The 18,774-nt window shown below is 40.9% G+C and overlaps 1 protein-coding gene across 1 annotated transcript; it reads right to left on the bottom strand.

Annotated features, from left to right (window-relative positions):
- Positions 1–9,831: 9,831 nt before the first annotated feature.
- Positions 9,832–17,323, bottom strand: LOC133114196 (tribbles homolog 1-like). The gene is made up of 3 exons (XM_061223403.1): positions 16,545–17,323; positions 15,353–15,645; positions 9,832–11,896 (listed from the first exon to the last, which is right to left on the bottom strand). The coding sequence occupies exons 1-3, from the start codon at positions 16,830–16,832 to the stop codon at positions 11,434–11,436; spliced, it is 1,044 nt and encodes a 347-aa protein (XP_061079387.1). The 5' UTR covers positions 16,833–17,323; the 3' UTR covers positions 9,832–11,433.
- Between the last annotated feature and the right edge of the window lie 1,451 nt (positions 17,324–18,774).

Genomic DNA, 18,774 nt, shown 5'->3' with positions numbered 1-18,774 from the left:
AAACAAGAGGGATACGCTGCTGCCGCTGTGAGCAGCACACCTAACATTCATCTCGCTGTCTGAAGAAACAATCAACAACCGTTGGGGAATCCTATTAAAATGACCATTGTAAGATTATTAAAAGATTAGCTTCACCTAGTTCCATCTCAACAGGTTCTTTGTTTGTTTCCATGTCTCGTGGACAAAGAGCCCTTGGGGAGGCAGGAGGGGGGTTGCAAGATATTAAATCCCGGGTGTGATTTTGCACAATATTTTCCACTCTGACACACTGTGGCATAGCAGAGAGCCGCAGAACACGGATTGTTATCCAGCAGCCCCTGCGGTGGCCACTAGCCCTGTCCGTCCTTGGGGAGTAAAGTCCCTGAATCTTGCTTGTGGGTCACCACACTTTCTGCTCATGAGGATCTTTGTGGATTTAAATGCTGTTTCTGTAAGCAACTAAACTTATCAAAGGAGAATAACAGTCATATGTTATTCCCTGCTCCTTAGCATTTCCGGTCCTGCTCCTTAAACCAAGTTCAGATGTGAAGGTGATTACTCTATGTGCTGTACTGCATGTGACAGATCCATTCTTCTTTGACACATCATCACCACCCATTCATAAAGAGCCTATAAAGGGAGGAGAGCCCCCAGGGTCTTTGGCCTCAGGAGTGTCTTTCTATCATCAATGTGATTCAACCATTGAACCAGTGATTCAACCTGATACTGACTTAAGATTTCCCAGCTATTACATGCATTGCTTTTCACTGTTGGAGGTGAACACTCTTTTATACACGGTTTTCAACATGGTGTGGTTTTCACGCCACCATTTTGTGTGGCATAATGAAACTGGATGTGAAAAGAGTCAAGTGTTTTTGATCAAGCATTTACTCATTCTCCCGGAATCAGTCTTTTATTTTTCTTAGATGAAAATCTTAAAATGAATTACAAGCTCCAGTTACAAAAAAGATTTTTGATGATAATAAGCCATGATATTCATTATGCAGAGTGGCTTTTGCATGTTCTGTGAGAATAGTCATGGTTTTGTTTAATGTCCCAAAGTTTTACGTTACAGGATGGTTGGGATGGGGCTGACAGAGGCATAGCGGGGGGGTTTGGGGTGAAGAGAAGGGCAGGAAGATCAAGTCATGAGGTACTTTTGATACTTCAAAAAGTAAGCAGGGTGCATCTTGGAAAATGCTGAGGGGAATAATTCCAGTACCTGTCAGTCTTCATTGCAAAAGATAAGTGCAGGTGCTCAGAACTGTTACTGAATCAGTGGTGGAGCAGTGTATGTAGGTGCCACTCTTTTAAAAAAACATGCAGGTATGGCCCCCATTTCTATCCTTCAGTTTGACCAAGTAAAAGTTACTGTTCTGCTACATGCAGATATTTGCTTGTTTATAAAAGGAAAACAGTCGTGACATAAAATTAGACATAAATGCTTGCTAGGAAATGTTTTCCTAACTGAGTCAACATTTATTCTCATATCCTTTTCCCTTAGGAGCCTTGGCAATTTGTAACATTTTGATGGGAAGACTGCCCTCTTGTGTTAGAGATAGATATTCCACAGTTAGACGGGCAACCCTGATTTTAATGTAGTTTTTTTGTGTGTGTGCGTTTTGTTATGCTCATTTCAAAATGCCTTATCATTGCTCATTGGTCTAGATAAATAAAATGAACAAGGGATAAATAAAGAAAAACTTGCCCTTGCACTTTCTTGCACTGTGCAATTGATGCTACACGTTTTCCTGAGACTTCATTTCTATGTTTAACTCTAGTCTTCTTGCCTTGTTATATGCACTTGTAAGTCACTAAGAGTAGCTAAGAGCGTCTACTAAATACTTAACTGTAATTGTCAATGCGACAGACACAAAGTCACAACTTTAGAGAAAATTGTCATAAGTTAAGACAGAAAACAGAAATATTTCTACCTTCAGTTTAATGATAATTATCTTGTAAAATTGCTCACATGTAGGTCTATTTATTGTATGCAATCATTTAGCAAACAATTCAAAGTCTGTCATTTGTCCAGTGACTGCAATATCCTCTGGTGCCACTAGATGGTGGACAAAGCAACATCAAAATCCAATGACACATACACTAAGGAAATTGCCAATGTCTAGGGGTAGATTGGTCTTGTCTTTCAAAATGCTTGTCAAATTAATAGAAATTTATTCTACTATGAGAGACAGGTACTTAGCTTAATGAGCTGCCTCCAGCCCCAGGCTAATGTGCTTAAAATAGCTGTTTGCACTATAGTTTGGCCATAGACAATCTGCAGACTTCCTGAAACCTAGTGAAGCAGGCTGTGCTCTCAAACTAAAGTTCTTCCATTGTGATGGCCTCATTGCTGCAGCCATGCTCAATCTGGTGCCTGTACCACTTTCATTCGAAGGTCGGGATGGATTTGTAAAAAATGTCATCTTATTCATTTGGCAACCGCAATAGTCCAACTGATTAAAGGAGGATGTTATCACTTGAGAATGTCTCTACCAAGACTTCATTAAGCAATTACTAATAACACAACTGGTACACATCCCTGCTTATGACAATGCAACTGCCAAATCTTTTCAATGTCAATTCTTCTGTTAATCAAGAAGCTCATACTGCATTTTACCAATCCACTAACACCATATGGATGCACACATCAAGATATTGTGAAGCCTGCCATTGGTGTCATGCATTCTGTTTGGAATGTAATATTTCCATTGGTTTCTGACTAAAATATTAATTCATTCATTCATGTATGTAATACATTTAGAATAAGCAGCTGTCCAAGTCCAAGGAATTACTGAGGCTGTTGTAAATCATTAAGATTTTGGTTTGATGGTAAACAGTTTCACAATGTTATGCAGGGACAGCAAACTTGTGAAACAAATCATGTGAGACAAATATTGCAGATTTCAGGTCTAAAAAAATGTCACATCTGTTGAATCAAACTTCAGTAAATGACTAGAGTGGTAAGACAATGGAAGATCTGAGAAAACTGCACAAGCGGTGTGACATTAAATACACTGTTTCTGTCCCTAAGTGAGTTCCACCTGGCTCAGGCTTGTGCTTTTAAAGGCATTGAAAGCGTGATGACCCCAAGCCCAGTGCAATTGTGTCCCCTCAATCAGTGAAAAGTCTGCCAGTCGCAAAGCACTGAGCTGGACATGAATAAAAAGGCTAGAGAGACTGACACCAGTGCAGACACCTATTTACATGCCACTTACATTGTGACTGAAGGTATGAGTCACATTAAGACACAGAGGAAGACCTAGTGGTATGGATTGGAGGATATTTTTGCATAGCATGCTAATAATATTTCGAGTTGATTCAGGCTTTAGTGTGACAGGGTGTCAGAATCCAGTACAGGGTGGTCACAGTATCCACTGGTTTCAGCTCCAGTGATTCCTTTAATTTGGCTAAAAACATCCATGCACCCCATTCTCTGGGCCTTAACCACCTGCTGTTTCAAAGGAACCCACAAATACCTGCAGACACCGCAGCCCTCTCTATAACTTGCGTTTGACACCCCTACAATAAGATGCTAATTAGCTGCTGGTCCATTGAGAAGGAACACATTAATATTTTGGATGTATGTGGTACAGCAATGGTATTTTTTGTTTTGTTAGTTTTTTTGCTTGAGTGGAGGGAGCATCAGAAAACTGACAGCACCAGCCTTATGCATGTGGCTGATATGGCTTTCATCCTGACCCAGGAGTCTGCGATTATGGCCCTGGAAAACTGCTGGGCCTGTTGGCCTTTGTTATTTCTTTTATGAGGCAGAAGTTGGTTTTCACATTGTCTTGTTCACTATTTTTGGTCCACCTTAAATCTCTGTGACTGATTTTTGCAATCAGGCCCCTCATTTTTTAGAAAATGTATTTATAACCATAATAAATCCCATGAGATGGAACACCTCATTTTCAAGGTGGTTCTTTGACAATGTAAAATGAGGGATGAAATTCATTTTCACAATGATGTGTAAAGGTAGGGATAGGTAGGCCCAAAATGATTTTCTATTTCAAAATAGAGACATATTTTATATGTTTATATTACATATGTTTTTTATGGCAATTAATGCAGACATGCACTCAGTGAACACTTTGTTAGGTATTTATTAGACTTATTTTTTTGACTTATTAAGCCTTCTGTTGCTGTAGCATACCACTGTTGTAATGCATGGTTATTTGTGTTACTGTCACCTTCCTGTCAGCTTTGACCAGTCTGGCCAGTCTCTCATTAACAAGTTTCGTTCCGCAGAACTGCTGCTCTTTTGTTTTTTGCACAATTCTCTGTAAACTGTAAAGACATGTGTGTGTGTGTGTGTGTGTGTGTGTGTGTGTGTGTGTGTGTGTGTGTGTGTGTGTGTGTGTGTGTGTGTGTGTGTGTGAAAATCCCAGGAGATCAGGCATTTCTGAAATACTCAAACTACCCTGTTTGGCATCAACAATCATTACACAGTCACATTTAGGTCACATTTCTTCCCTATACTGACATTTGGTTTGAAAAACAGCAGAACATCTTGACCATGCTTGCATGCTTTTCTGCATTTAGTTGCTGTCACATGATTGGCTGATTCAATATTTGCATTAACAAGCAGGTCTACTATAGTAGTGCATATGCATATTATATTTAAAAGTGAAGAGTAAACTTTTTAAATATTTAGTCTCAGTGTTCAATGGGAAAATCATATTGGGGTAGCCTAAAAATATATTTATTGATCAGGGGTATTGATCCAACTTTAGGTCAGGGGTGTCCATTCGTATATGAAAAGGTCCGATGTGGTTTATATTTAGCCCTTCACTATAACAGCTGATTCTGTGTGTCGTAGTGCTGGGTTAAAACAAAAACCTGCACCCACATAAGCCCTTTTCGGGTAAGATTGGACACCCCTGTTTTAAGTGATGGCATTAATAGGTTAATTGCAAGATTTAATAAATTAATGTGTATTGGAAAGGATATCTCCCTGCCTTCATTGAAAATTAGAGACCTCTAAGAGGCCATATCTGTTTCAGATTTTCATGGCAACTTCTGGCCTTAATGACTAAATTAGCCCTAACATATACACCATCTGCCATTTTAGCTACATTTTGTGATAAGCATATGAATGACAGTCTAAGACTGTTCTTGTGTTCCTATATCAAATGTTTTACTGTGGTCTAATCTATGAGTGAACCAATGTTGGCGTATAGAGCCAGTTAGCTCATTTAGCCTGGGTAATTGGTGTAATCTGCAGGAATATATGATGTTTGATTTATTCACTATGCAATTCATAATACATATATTTATATTCATGTGACCTTTTAAAAATTAGACACTGCAATATGTAGGCCTAACTGTTATTCCATTCCAAAAACATAAGTATATGACCCACTTAACATTACTAAGCCATTCTTTCCTTTCAATTACAAAACTTCTGGTCCTCCTAGAATGTTTTTTGGCATAGAAACATTGCCCGATATGCTATTTAATAGTTTAATGCATTTTTTTCAAACATTTTAACACTGATTCATGAACTATCCCACCTAGCATAAACCACAGACAAGCAGGTGATATTTTAACATGGTGTTTTATTTCACAAATCACCTTAATTACAGAGCATGACTCTTGGACAACAAAATCACTAAGTGTACAATAACTGCCAAGCCACCCTGTTATTTACTTTCACTTATTCCACTCCTCTTGTTTGTAGTGGAACATCTCAGCAGATGTTTATGTGAAAATAAGCACTCGTTCTCTGTCCAGCTACAGCTCTGTTGCTCCTCATCTTCCTCTGAAAAACACAGGCTTTCGCCTCTGCTGTTGTGTCTTCATCCAGGGCTCTCTCCCTGCAATTAGTAGACAAACATCTACAGGCAACAGCTTGCCTGAACCAGCTGCTAGTACACTATATGCTGGATTGGTACATTTTAATTTATTGTTGGCTATTAGAATGCATCACCTGACACTACAAAAAAAAAAAAAAAAGATTTCATTATTATGAAGATGAATTCTATGATCAGTTATTTAATATGTTTAACATTTTGGGTGAACAGTCCCGTTACCTTACTACAATTGCATTTCTGGTGTTTTTTGGTGGTTTTCAACCCCTAGGGCAATATGGCATGCATGTCCCAACCATCTTTGTGGGCCACAGTGTAGAAACTTTAGTCCGGGTTTCCACCCATGATTTGGACAGCAAATGACAGCATTATTATGCACACTGAGCCGCAGGTTGAGAAACACTTATGTAAGAAATTTGTTGGCTTCCTTCTGTTTAGCTAATTCTAATTAAGAAAATATTCTGCATACAGTATATTGAATCAAACTTTCATTAGACCTTCCTGTCCATCTCAAACTGTAAGAAAAAACTAATCACAGTGTGACTGTTCAGTTGAACATTGTCCTAATTGTGAAAAGCAGACTTCCTGGTTGTCTGGTCTTGAAAATCACATTTCAATTAAAGTAAAACCTAGCTTTTCCAAAATCAGCCCAGTGAATGAAGCCAGCCATAGCTGCCCTATCAATAAATATTTGAAAATTCATGAAAAATAAATTAACAAGATTAAAATGCCACAAAATCCATTCTAGTTTATGAATAACAGCAAATATCACAGGCTTGCATGTGTTCTACCTCATTGTTATTAATATATTAATCTAAATATCGAATTATTATTAGCAACTCAAGAATACAATGTGAAGCTTGTTAAATGTAGTGTTTGATGAGCTAATCAAAGTTGTTTCATTCCAGTACCCCAAAAACATGCTGTTACTTCGATTTGTTTAATTTGGTGGACCATAGGACATTTGATTCAGTTTATGTTCTATTTCTTTCAATGTTAATACAAAGATGATTTCACAGTACATAGAAGGCTATGTCAACAGTGTATAATGTTGTTTTCTACTAAAAAAGGAGATACCACACAATGTACAAATACTTGTAAAATGTCTATATATTACAGGAAAATGTGTAAGGTAACTGGTGCATAAATCCTCATCAGCCATTAGGCATCAGTCCCCAAACAGATATGTCTCTAACTTTTCCAGCACCCTAAGAATAACTCTGAGATTCAACTCTGAGAGTCAGCATCCCTAGTGGGGGATTATAGTATGTATCAAACACTCTCAAATAATATGCTTTGCTTACAAAGCTACAGGTTTTATTCTCATTCAGTACACGATATATTGTTCACTAATGGTTCCATGATCACATACAAAAGTAATTATCATAAGACACACAAGGGATATCATACACATAAATTATACTTAAAAACTTTAAATTATTATAAATTAGATATGTGAGAGAGATACATGATTGTAATTGCAAAATGTCCTGTTTTTATGTATTAATTCATTCATTCATTTTTTTTAATTGTATGTATGTTTCTGTCCTAAAGCTGGTTGGGTCAAAATTGCTCTACAGTATGTCAAGCATTGGTATACATTGATATAACTTTTGATATACCAAACAGTCAACAGCCTACAAAGGCCAGAGATTAGTATATTCTAATAGCCCAACAGTTAGTCAAATTTTACCAAAGAGCAAACCATGTGAAAGCAGCCTACTTGAACAAGGTTTGAGCCATTGCTCGAAGCAAATGGGAAATTCTTGTTGGCCCTTTGGGTTGCTGGCATGCAAACTTAATCTTGGCCCACTTGTCACAAAAAATGACAAAAGGCATACATTTGACAAATTGGGTCACTGGAACAAAAATGGTCCTTTTATTACATGAAAACTTTCAACAGCCTTTGACTCCGTGGCTGAGGTTTCTAAGGTTTCAACTGAAAAGGTTGCCGCTTGAAGAGCTACCAGTGCATCAGGAGGGGGTGCTGTTCCCTCTGGACCAAAATAGAATTTCAGTTCCCAGCAGTGCTGTCCTTCAGATGAGATACTACACCCAGATCCTGACACACTGTGGTCATTAAAGATCCCATGGCAATTTTTGAAAGTTGTGTTACCCTGGTGTCTTTGCCAAATTTTCTGGCTATATATAGTGTATTTGCCCATCTAATTACGGGATACACCTACATCATCTCCACACTTGGATACATTTCCTTCCAAAAGCTATTTCATCAGGTTGTCACTGCAAATGTGAACTCAAACTAGAATACTGAATACTCAGAATACATGCATCCTTTGAGCTTGGCAGTTAAATATTAAAGTATTTTGACTTTCTACACTGCAGCGATGAACCATATAGCAAGATATCGAGTAAATTGTAGTAACAATTCACTCTCAGTACTAGTACAGTACTTTATTACCAATTCATTCACTAAGTTATTTTAAAATGGTTTAAATGACACTTTGAATGTTTTTAGTTGAATAATTATGTAATTGCCCAGTGATAGATGAGTGAAAGATAATACAGTATCTATGATGAGTGAGATATGGTGTTTTGTGATTTGACAAAGAAATTGAGCTTGACAATAGAAATATAATGACTTACCTGTAGTTGAGTTATGATGGCTAGCCTTCCATCCATCCATCGTCTTACCTTAACCTACTTATTCCTTGTCATAGGGGCAGCATATCCCAGCATGCATTTGGCAAGAGGCAGGAATACACCCCGTACAGGTTGCCAGTCTATCACAGGAAGGCTATCATTTATATTAATTATTTAGAATATGTTGAAGTGTTATTTTTTGAGGTGATTAGCAACAAATATAGGTTAAACAGAATCCCAAAACAAACCGCTGCTTTAATGCATTTGGTAATGGGAAAAGAAGACAAGATGAATAATCAAAACTAAACCTCATGTTTTCCAAACAGCAGTAGTGCTGTGCTTGGGATCATTGCCTCCTAACTGTCTGCATTTAGCCAACATCAGGTTGCGCTCATGTAACCAGAACCTTTGATAACACCAAGGTCTGGAGAGGTCGCCGATGTGGATCCCTCTCACTTGCATTTTACCTGATTATCACTTCAGGGGTCAGCACTGCGCCACCTTGGCCCATGCAAGGATCTCAGTGAGGTGTGTATGCTTCCCTGGCAATTTACTTTATGCTGGTCCATCCCCTGCTACTGAAAGGAATGATATACCGGCTGCTCATGATGATAGTCCCCAAATGCCAATCCCTCTATACACAAACACACACATACACACACGCATGCAGGCACACACAGAGGTAGGGCTGCCACACCTCCTCTGAACACCACCCACCGCCACAGTGACATATTAGGCAATAGCAACCATGGCGTGCAACATTCCCTGGCAGCCACCCCACAATTGTAATGTTTTAGCTACTGAGATACCTAACCCTGCTCTAATCAGCCTCTTACGCAAGAGGTATAAAATCATAACAGATGCACCGAGATACCTTCCACAGATGGCAGTAATTCATGCCGTCCTCTGTCGAAACTGACGGGAGAGACGACTGACACAGAAACGTTGGTGCTTGTCCCTCAGTGTTGACATTTGTCTGAATGGTATTTTCATGGCTTGAACCTTTCCTAAGTCGCCTTTCAAGGCCATGCTGCCTATGTAAAAGCCCACACACATTACAAGACTGAATCTGAAATGCATTTTAAAAGTTCTTCTGAGGAGAAAAAGGAAATTTTAAGCTTTTAATCCACTGTGAATCACATAACATGAATTCACTGTCAGCTCACTTTTCAAAGGGAATAATGTAATTTGGTTTTACCCAACACGATGAACGTTCATATTTATGTGCAGTGAATTTATTTTTGTGCACTTATTTTTGTTTGAAGGTTCTTATCACAGTCATGGCAGGAATGCACTGTACTGTCCCATACTCTGATTTAACACAATGGCTTTCCATACCATTTCAGAGCACTATACCATTCTCAAACATGGGTATGATGCATAGATGCATTCCACATTATGCATATTGCTTTCAATTAAACCAATACTCTCAACAAAGTGAAAATGAAAAAACCAAAACATTCTTTTATTCCTCATGAGTCATGACCATATACTGTTTGAAAAATTTACATATTTACATTTAGCGTTTATGACGTTCCACCCTTTTGACGCTTGCCAAGTGCTATCATGAAAGAGCAGCTCTCAGGGTGAAGGAGAAAGCTACAGTGCAAGGAGAGCTGTGTACACTCCTGTTGTGCTGTGCGTGATGTACGCAAGAGTGGTACGCAAGAGTGCCAAAGGGCCACACGAGAGCCACCAGGTCAGCTTGTGCAACGGCAAAGCTCAGGGAAACAGGAAACTGTCTGGGAAACATGAAAGGTGGAGAGGGGGGATACAACAGATGATCTTTGCCATTATAAGAAGGTCACGAGAAGACCATATGATAACAGCATTCAAAGTTATGAAAGCGTAACATATAATATTTTCATGGCAAAATATAAAATCCAAAATAGAAGGAATACCTTTTCAGACACATTAAATAAGTGCATATGTTACAGAAAATACATAACTTACACGTTTTCCACTTTCATGTATATTTCATGTAGCCTAATAACTAACTGTACAATATACGATATCTGTACAAAATGGTATTTATGAAAGATAACATTCTAATACATGCATTATATTCTGCCACATATTAACAAAGTATTCCATAAAATTTTGATTTTATATTACGGCGAAAACATTTTGAAACAGGATTACCGCACACAAAACGACGGTCTAGCACCAGTCTCCCAGATTAAATTTTCTGTTTTTCAAAGTCAACAAAAAAAAAACCTGACTGTGCACACAAGCGGAAATGAGAAATAAATAAGAGGAACAGAGACAACAAACGGGTCCTTGTGGGCCATAGGGAAAAACAGAGCTTGATAGCGGGTAGGAGCTGCAAACTGGAGTTCTGTCAGTGACTGGCCTGGTCTCAGCTGAGACTGGAACTGGGGGCTTGGTTGCTTAGGGGCTACACTGTGAACCATAGCCACATGATACTTCAGAGGCCGGGGGCTTGAAATGACAGACGGCACCAATGCTCTCCATTGGCATTCTAGTTCCCCACTAGAAACTGTAGACTGTTTCGTCTGAGTAAATAGGACAGTCAGTGGCCTGGGTGGTCCTGATATAGGACAGCCTGTGTGCATGGGTGTGTGTGCTCTCCTTCTCTCTATCCCCTTCTCCCTCTGCCTCTGAGTGGGATGGGCCTCGACGGGGTTTAAATGCCGGTCAGAGCCTCTGTCCCGCCAGATAGTGCTCACAGTGTGGCTTTGCTGTGCTTCATATTCAGAAGATTGTGGTCTTGAGGTTTTCTGAGGTTTACTACCAAGTCCTGGCTACCTTGTGGACCCAAGTGCATTTTTTCAAGCGTATGTCGTGTTTTGTGAAATCGATGTAAATGAAGAACACATCCTGCCGAAACCTGTTAATACACTGACCCTGAACTTAACCACAAATTAAGAAGCTGGACAGCTTTGAAAATTGTCTTGTGGTTGTGCAGTGTCCACACTTTACACAAAGACAGTATGGTAGTTTTCAGACAGGATATTAAAGTACATGAAAAGAAACAGCATTGAAACTTTCAATCCACTTTGTTGAGGTTGGGTCCTTTTCAGCAGAACAGAGATTCATCATTCTCCAGACAGAATGTGGGCACAGTTTGGTCAGGGCTACTGGCTTCCTGCTCTCGGCTTCCCCTTTCCTGGGCACCATGAAACCACGGATGGATGAGTATCTCTGCAGCCGTGAGCCTCTCCCATGGCTCCTTCCGTAGCAGGCTGCGAATCAGGCACTTGGCCTTGGGGGAGAGGGTGTCCGGAAGGCAGAACTGGCCCCGACGGATCTTGGAGAACAGTGTGCTGGGATCTGAATCGTGGAATGGATAGCGGCCCACTAGCAGGGTATAGAGCATGACCCCCAGGCTCCACACGTCTGCCTGCTTCCCGGAGTAGGAGCCAGAGCTGTTAAGAATCTCAGGGCTGACGTAGGCTGGGCAGCCATGCTTATCTGACATGGAGTCACTGTCCCCCTCTAGCACGTGACAATCCTCCAGACTTTCCAGCTTCAGGTGTGTCCTTAGAAAAAGAAAGAACAGGATCATTATAGTTACTTGTTGTAAATAAATATATATTTATCATTATTAGCTATAATAGCGGCAATGAGTCAGGCATATAGATTCTTTCTATACAGCATATACCTGCCCCTTCTTTACCACCTACTGTACAGAGCTTTGTCGAGGCCCTGGTACTCTCCAATCCAATTCTGGTAAAACAGTGGCATTGGCTGGTGTATTATGGGATGCGCCAGCCACTGTGGCCAGTGGAGGAAAAACTTCCTGTCCTACCTGCCAGTAATACAACATGCCTAACCTGTCGCCAGTATTCCCAAGCAAGTGCATGTGCATACACACCGGATCTCACATCACTGGCGACTCCTCACTGCTCACTTCAAGCTCAAGACCTCAAAGCAGTGAAGGGAACAGCTTCACCATACCTCCAATTCACCTTCAGAACCTGCACCCTAGCCAGATCTCTCCATTCTGCAAACTAGAGGTGACTATCTCTCCCCTCCCTGCGTGGTCACTTCTCCCCATTTACTATGCCTGCTTGTGCTGGCCCCACAGTAATGTAAGAAACTTCCCAAAGTGGTCAGGACAGCAGAATTGTTGGCTGAATTATCTTCCAGGTCTGAAGACCCACCACTTGAAAAACCTTGGCTCCCTGTACATTACCATCCAATACCACTCTTCATTGGACAGTAAGAAATGTCTTATTGTCTTTGCATAGTTGTAATAAATCAGAGAAAGTGCATAACTGAAGGAGAAGCTGAAGAATACATATTCATCCAGCCACACAGCCTAAGGAACAGACGTAAGGCTTCAGCGCCTTAGGCAACTAGCCCTTGATGAAACAAAGGTGTGCATTAATAATGTCTCCACAACCCCAGCGCACATGCACAGACACTCACAGCATTGGAATAACAAGACCTGGTCCCAAAATGAGACTCATCAAGAACAGTCAACCTGAGCTTCAGACTTGACAGGGTAAGCAGTCGTGTTTATGGTTTCAACAGCCTACCCGGCTGAGCAAGCCCCCCATCTTTCTCCGTCAGACGATAATTCTCGGCAGGGCCCTGTGTTAAGTTATCAATTTCCAAGCCCATTCCTGCGTGTAGAGATAGAGGTGGAAACTATGAGCCAGTCAGACGGGAAGGGTGTCGTTTTCTTTCGCTCCACATACCGCACCTGTGTCCCCGGCACACTGCGCCTGCCTCTGCTTAATTGCCACATTAGTGACGCATTACGTTATCAGCCTTTGCCACACACACATTTCAAAATTAGCAGGGCAGCTTGCAATATTGAATTTCAACAGCCCGCTGCCGCACGCACGCCACTCTGAGCAGCAAAAGCCCCTTCATGGAATTCAGGTACATACAAACAAAATGTCATTTCGAAATTAGCACTTTGAGAATGAATGGCCATAGGCCCACATACATGGGCCAGAGGTTACAGCCTATCTCAAAAGTCCACATTGTGAAAATAGGAAAAAGGAAAGCAAAGCAGTCTGTTTAGATTTATATATAAATGTGCATGTGTACATACACTTGCACATACACGCACAGTGCAGTCCATAAGTATTTGGACAGTGGTATGGTTTCTGTTCTTTTGACTCTGTAGCCCAGCTCATTGTGTTTGAAATTAAACAATGAATATGAGGTTAATGTGCAAACTGTCACCTTAAATTTGTTTAAATTGATATAGGGAATTGCATGCCCTTTTATACATAGTTCCCCCCATTTTAGAGGACCAGAAGTAATTGGATGATTGGCTTCTCTGCTGTTTTTGATTAGTCAGGTGTATTCAATCAAGAAAGTATAAGAAAGCATTCAGTATCTAGTCTTGATTCTAGGCTTTTGATTGCCTTTGGAGTCTGTTATTGGCGTTTGACAGCATGAGGATCAGAGTTGTGCTAATGACAGTCAAGGAAGCAGTTATGAGGCTGAGACATAAGAAAAGAACAGTCAGAGACATTGGCCAAACAATAGGCTTCCTAAAATAAACTGTTTGGAACATTACTTAAGAAAGAGAAGCTCAGTGTTTGCAAAGGGGCTGGTAGGCCAAGAAGCACATCTACAGTAGATGACTGAACAAATAACTTTTTATTTCTTATTTCTCAGCCTCATGTCAACCAATCTGTACTAAGGAAGCAATTGAATATACCTAACTAATCAGAAAAAAGCAGAGAAGCCAACCATCCAATGACATTTGCTCCCATGTATAAAAACGGATGCAATTCTGACACTGATCACCCGAAATGGATGCACATGCTCAAATTAAAGGTGACAGGCACTTTCATTATTTACTTTCAAATCCAATGTCCTAGTGCAGAGAGCCAAAAGAAGATAAATTGTACCACTGTCCAAATACTTATGGACTGCACTGTATACTGCACTGTATGCATTTAGTTTATATATGAACAAATGTATGTGTCTCCACTGTGATGTGATGCTATTGCAAGGAAAATAGTTAGGGGTTCAAATTTATCAGATGCTCCGATCAATTTTTCCATGAAAAATTCTGGATCAAGCCTGTGACGACGGCTTTTTTGCCGTAGGGTGACATATCAACACAGCTTATCTCGGGGCTGAGGGAACAAAGTCTCTGGGCTTTATGATGTTGCGCTGTTGTCGCTGCCCTGCTTTGCATGCACAGGGGTGAGTCATAAGACTGCAGCTGCACCGTGGAGAGAATGGAGCTCCGCACCTCCCTCCCTCCCGGCTGCTCCACTCCATTCATTACAAAAACGCACTCTCTCCCTTATCTGTAGCTTTAACCTTAATGGCCACATTTCAAAACAGAGGCCATAATCAGGATGGAAAAAGGTGTATTACGTAAGCCCGGCACAGGTTTGTTGTGCAGCACTTCATCACTGTCAGAATAAAGCAGGGATAGTTTTGCATTGACACAACTACAGACAACATAGGCATTAATAAGATTCCTTACAGGGCACAGTTACAGTAAGTGGAGAGACCCATGGGGCCATGAGAAGTCATTACATGACAATGGTTCATATTACTTTATCACTAAAAGGTGAGAAGTCCCTGCATAGATGCAGTTGAACTGAGGATACAAGTAATGACTTTAAACACGTTAGAGAATCAGAGATGTTTGTATGGACACCTTTCTCCTGTTCTCTTGGCCTACAAGAGGAAATCTCCAGCTTTTACAGAAGAGAAAGGCTGTGCGGAAGATCAGTTTTATGAGTTTTAATTCATACTCTTGTAACCGACACTCAACCCACCCTGCATTTTCATAAATGTATTCATTTATTTATTTATGTAAACGCAACCACAGATGCACAAGCCAGGCCAATGCTTAATCTGATTAGTACTGTGGAAGGGGTGTAAAATGTGCCTTAACTTGCTTTTCTCATGACCTCATCCACAGTTTTGGAGAACCACTGCTCTCATCCTACATCTCCACAGAAGTAGATGATGTTTTAAAGTGTAAGCACAGGAGGAGATTCCCTTACCTCTTCTCGTTAGAAAAGACAAACTTCCTGAGTTTGAGATCTCCCAGGACGATGCCCGTCTGGTGGCAGTGGGCCACAGCGGATGCCACCTGGTAGAAGAGCCGGGATGCCAGCTCCTCATCCAGCTTCTTGCAACTCTTCACGAACATGTGCATGTCGCCATAGTCCTTCTCCAGGAAGACATAAGCCTTCCGATCCCCCAGGATGATATCTTTGATGTGAGAGATGTTCCTGTGCGCTGGGAGAATACTGTGAGCCCTGATCTTCTCCTGGTAGTGGACCATGTCGAACACCTTTGGAATAAATTATAGAATTGTGAAATTCATGTATATATGCATTTAAGATGAAAATGATGAAAAAATATTAGCAAAAACTTCAGCACACAAAATTTCAACCAGCAGGTAATAAGCAATTCATGGTTGCAGCAAAGAAAAAACATCCATTGTTCCCAAAATATTGTAACATAGCAACACCACACTGCAGAGATTGTTTTATTTTGTTGGGGGGAGGGGGGTTATTTTACGTGAATGCCGCCAATAGCGTATCCATTAATATGTTCTTCCTGCACAAAAACCAAAAGGTAATTTGAGCCCAATTCAAATTCCATACACGCTTGCCTGGCGTAGCTACCTGTGCAGATCATATTTCTGTTTAGCGTCAATTGCCCGACAGACACTTATGCAAATTTGTATCATTTACCCAGAGAGGGATCATTTAAGGTCGTGCATTTAACTGGACGTCATTGCTGCGGGCACAGGGGGCGAGGTGCATTTATCTCAATGAGCAACACATTAACAGGATGCATTCTAGGAGACTACAATTAGTGATTTGGTTATGCGTTTAATAAGAACCGTCAATTTGCGAGGTCGCAGTAGACACACCACATTATTAGTGGCTCCTATTCCATCATGTAGCATATATCAACAAGATTTAAATACCCGACGCGTTCAGGATGAAACACATTGAAGCCATTGTTCGTGAAATAGCAGATGACTCTGGCATCAGTCATCTGGAACCATTTTAAACTTGCGACATTGTATAAATTGACTAAGCAGCTTAAATAACAGTAAATACAGCAACGTTAGGCTATATTCGTAAAATAGCTAAACCAGCAACCAATTGGCATTGTAATGTTAAATAATATATGTGCATCTTATTAGATGAGTATCATATTGAAAAGTCTGCAGCTTACCTTGCACACGGACTCCTCTCCGGTATGTACATTTAAAGCGCTATGAACTCCATCCCTGTCCGCGATTGGTATCAGCAGGAATTGACCGATGCGGGACGGACCCTGGTGAGTTGTGGTGCCGCTTAAGGGAGCCGCCCACACCGGCGACCCGGGTGAGCTACTGAGGTAACCGGCATCACTCGAAGACTCGCTCAACCTCGGACACTTCGACACCGGCTCGTCGGAGTCAATTCTTTTGTTTCTACCATTGCGTACAAATGACACCGGACTGGTCCACTGCACGTTCATATTAACGTGCACCAGTTTCGAACACAATTCTATTAATAAACGTAATGCATGTAGCCTAGTTCCTTAACATAAACTTACTGGATATTTAACTCCGTTCAGTCCCAGTCCTTGCGAAACTCTGCTTTTGTTCCCGGATATTTTAGCCAAAAATATTGCTGCTGCCGATTTTTTTTGTGTGCAAAATATCCTTAAAATAATTTTCTTTAATTTGTTATGCTGCAGAAGTTAATGCTTCTTAGCCCTAATTGTTTAGAGTAGCTTACAGTCGCTACCTCCTGAATGAGTAGAATCGTTCCACTTCGTTTCGATAGAGGCAGGAGGTATGCGCGAGCGCCGTACGTGTGGATTTCCAGAGCTCTAGTGACCTCGGCAGTTGAGTAGTTGTCTAAAACTATGATGCTATTTCCACAGCGCTCGTCTGAAGCACGGCACAACTGGAACTCCGCCCGGTCCTGCCTCTACGATGACACACTACATGAAACCGGCCTCAGCGGTTGTGCAATCCGCAAATATCTCCCTCGCCATCGCACGGAGCTCGAGCGACGTACACTGCATTCAGACTGCAGGTGAAATGCGGGCAGGTTGTCTCTGCACTGTAGAGAAACGCGCCGGTGAAACAAAATAAAAAAAGATAACATGTAGGCTAAAGAGAATGTGCGCAATTCGCGTGAGCTTGCAAAATACAATGGCGTTGTCAGTGCATGAGGGCAGCGTCAAACTCAGGACTTGTGATTACTCCCAATAAAGGTTTCCATCCTTGTTCATTGCATAGTTTGGCAGCATAATTATATAATAATTTAAACAACAAGATGTACCAGCATCAGATACAACATACAATTCAGCAGTAGTTTAGTATATTATCATATTCAATCTAAACCAACCAATAGTTTTATATTTAAACGATTAATAATATTCCATAGGTTCCCTCCTTGGAAAGCCTCCCATCCTACATTCTGCTCCATTACAATCAGGCAAACAGTCCAGGGCTGTAACTACTAGCCTCCTACTGTAACCTCATTATGCTCAGTGCTGCCATATGAAACAACCAGCTGCCTGGCTCTGAAGAAAATAATTTAACATAAAGCCTATACAAGCAATTTATTTTCCTGGTTGGCTAATGTGTGCAATCATAGATTGTAGTTCTGTGAAACATGCCAACAACTTCATATCCCCTTTCAGCAAAGGTATTTTCACCTCTCAGAATTGAATGTTATGTCACAATGGTTAAACCATTGAAACGGTTTTAGTATGTGTAACTAATCCTTTAGGCAAGGGGCCGGAGATACCGTTTCAAGAATGGTGCTCATATGAGACTCCATGTGGTGCATTATGGAAGGGGGGGGGGGGGGGGGGGAGATGGGGGGTAGTGCTTGAGACAGATGTCACTGCAAAGTAATCTCAAAATATGCCACAGTCCACAGTCCCACCTCCAGTATCTCCTGCCCTTGTCTGAACCCACATCTCAGATTGAAGGGATTAGACACAAGAAATCCCTTTGACAAAATCTGAAAACTAAATGTGACTAAATGTAATTGAGAAAGAATAATAAATACCCTGAAACAAATTGTTCTCTGAGATTTCCGTCTGCATGTCATGAAAGCATGCTTTTGCAGACCAGGCAGTTGTATTTGGTGACTTTGTTCACAGGAGTGATAGCACTTTGAAGTCAATGGAAACAACAAAATTCCATCAAAAAACACAGGCCAGCCATGTCATGAGACATGCCTACATTAGTGCAATTTGAGATTACATGGCAGCTTAACCTGGTTGGCCTGCGTAACAGTACATCTCCCCGTACCTCCAAACTCTGGCATGTGTGTTATGACATAGGCACTAGGAATGGGAGTAGTGTGTGTGTGTAGTAATAAGATTAGGGGCCTTGAGAGGCAGTAGAAATGGAACATTCTGACCCGGAACAGGGGCGGTTGAACAATTATAGGCT

The sequence above is a fragment of the Conger conger genome, chromosome 1, assembly GCF_963514075.1.
Source record: "Conger conger chromosome 1, fConCon1.1, whole genome shotgun sequence".
NCBI classification, from domain to species: domain Eukaryota; kingdom Metazoa; phylum Chordata; class Actinopteri; order Anguilliformes; family Congridae; genus Conger; species Conger conger.
This window is presented reverse-complemented; position numbering and strand designations above follow the sequence as displayed.

Coding starts and splice junctions, on each gene's coding strand:
- LOC133114196 (XM_061223403.1), bottom strand. CDS start 16,832: ATGAACGTGCAGTGGACCAGTCCGGTGTCATTTGTACGCAATGGTAGA. Junction 15,646..16,544: donor GAGAGGAGTCCGTGTGCAAG/GTAAGCTGCAGA, acceptor TTTATTCCAAAG/GTGTTCGACATGGTCCACTA. Junction 11,897..15,352: donor GTCTTTTCTAACGAGAAGAG/GTAAGGGAATCT, acceptor TCTTTTTCTAAG/GACACACCTGAAGCTGGAAA.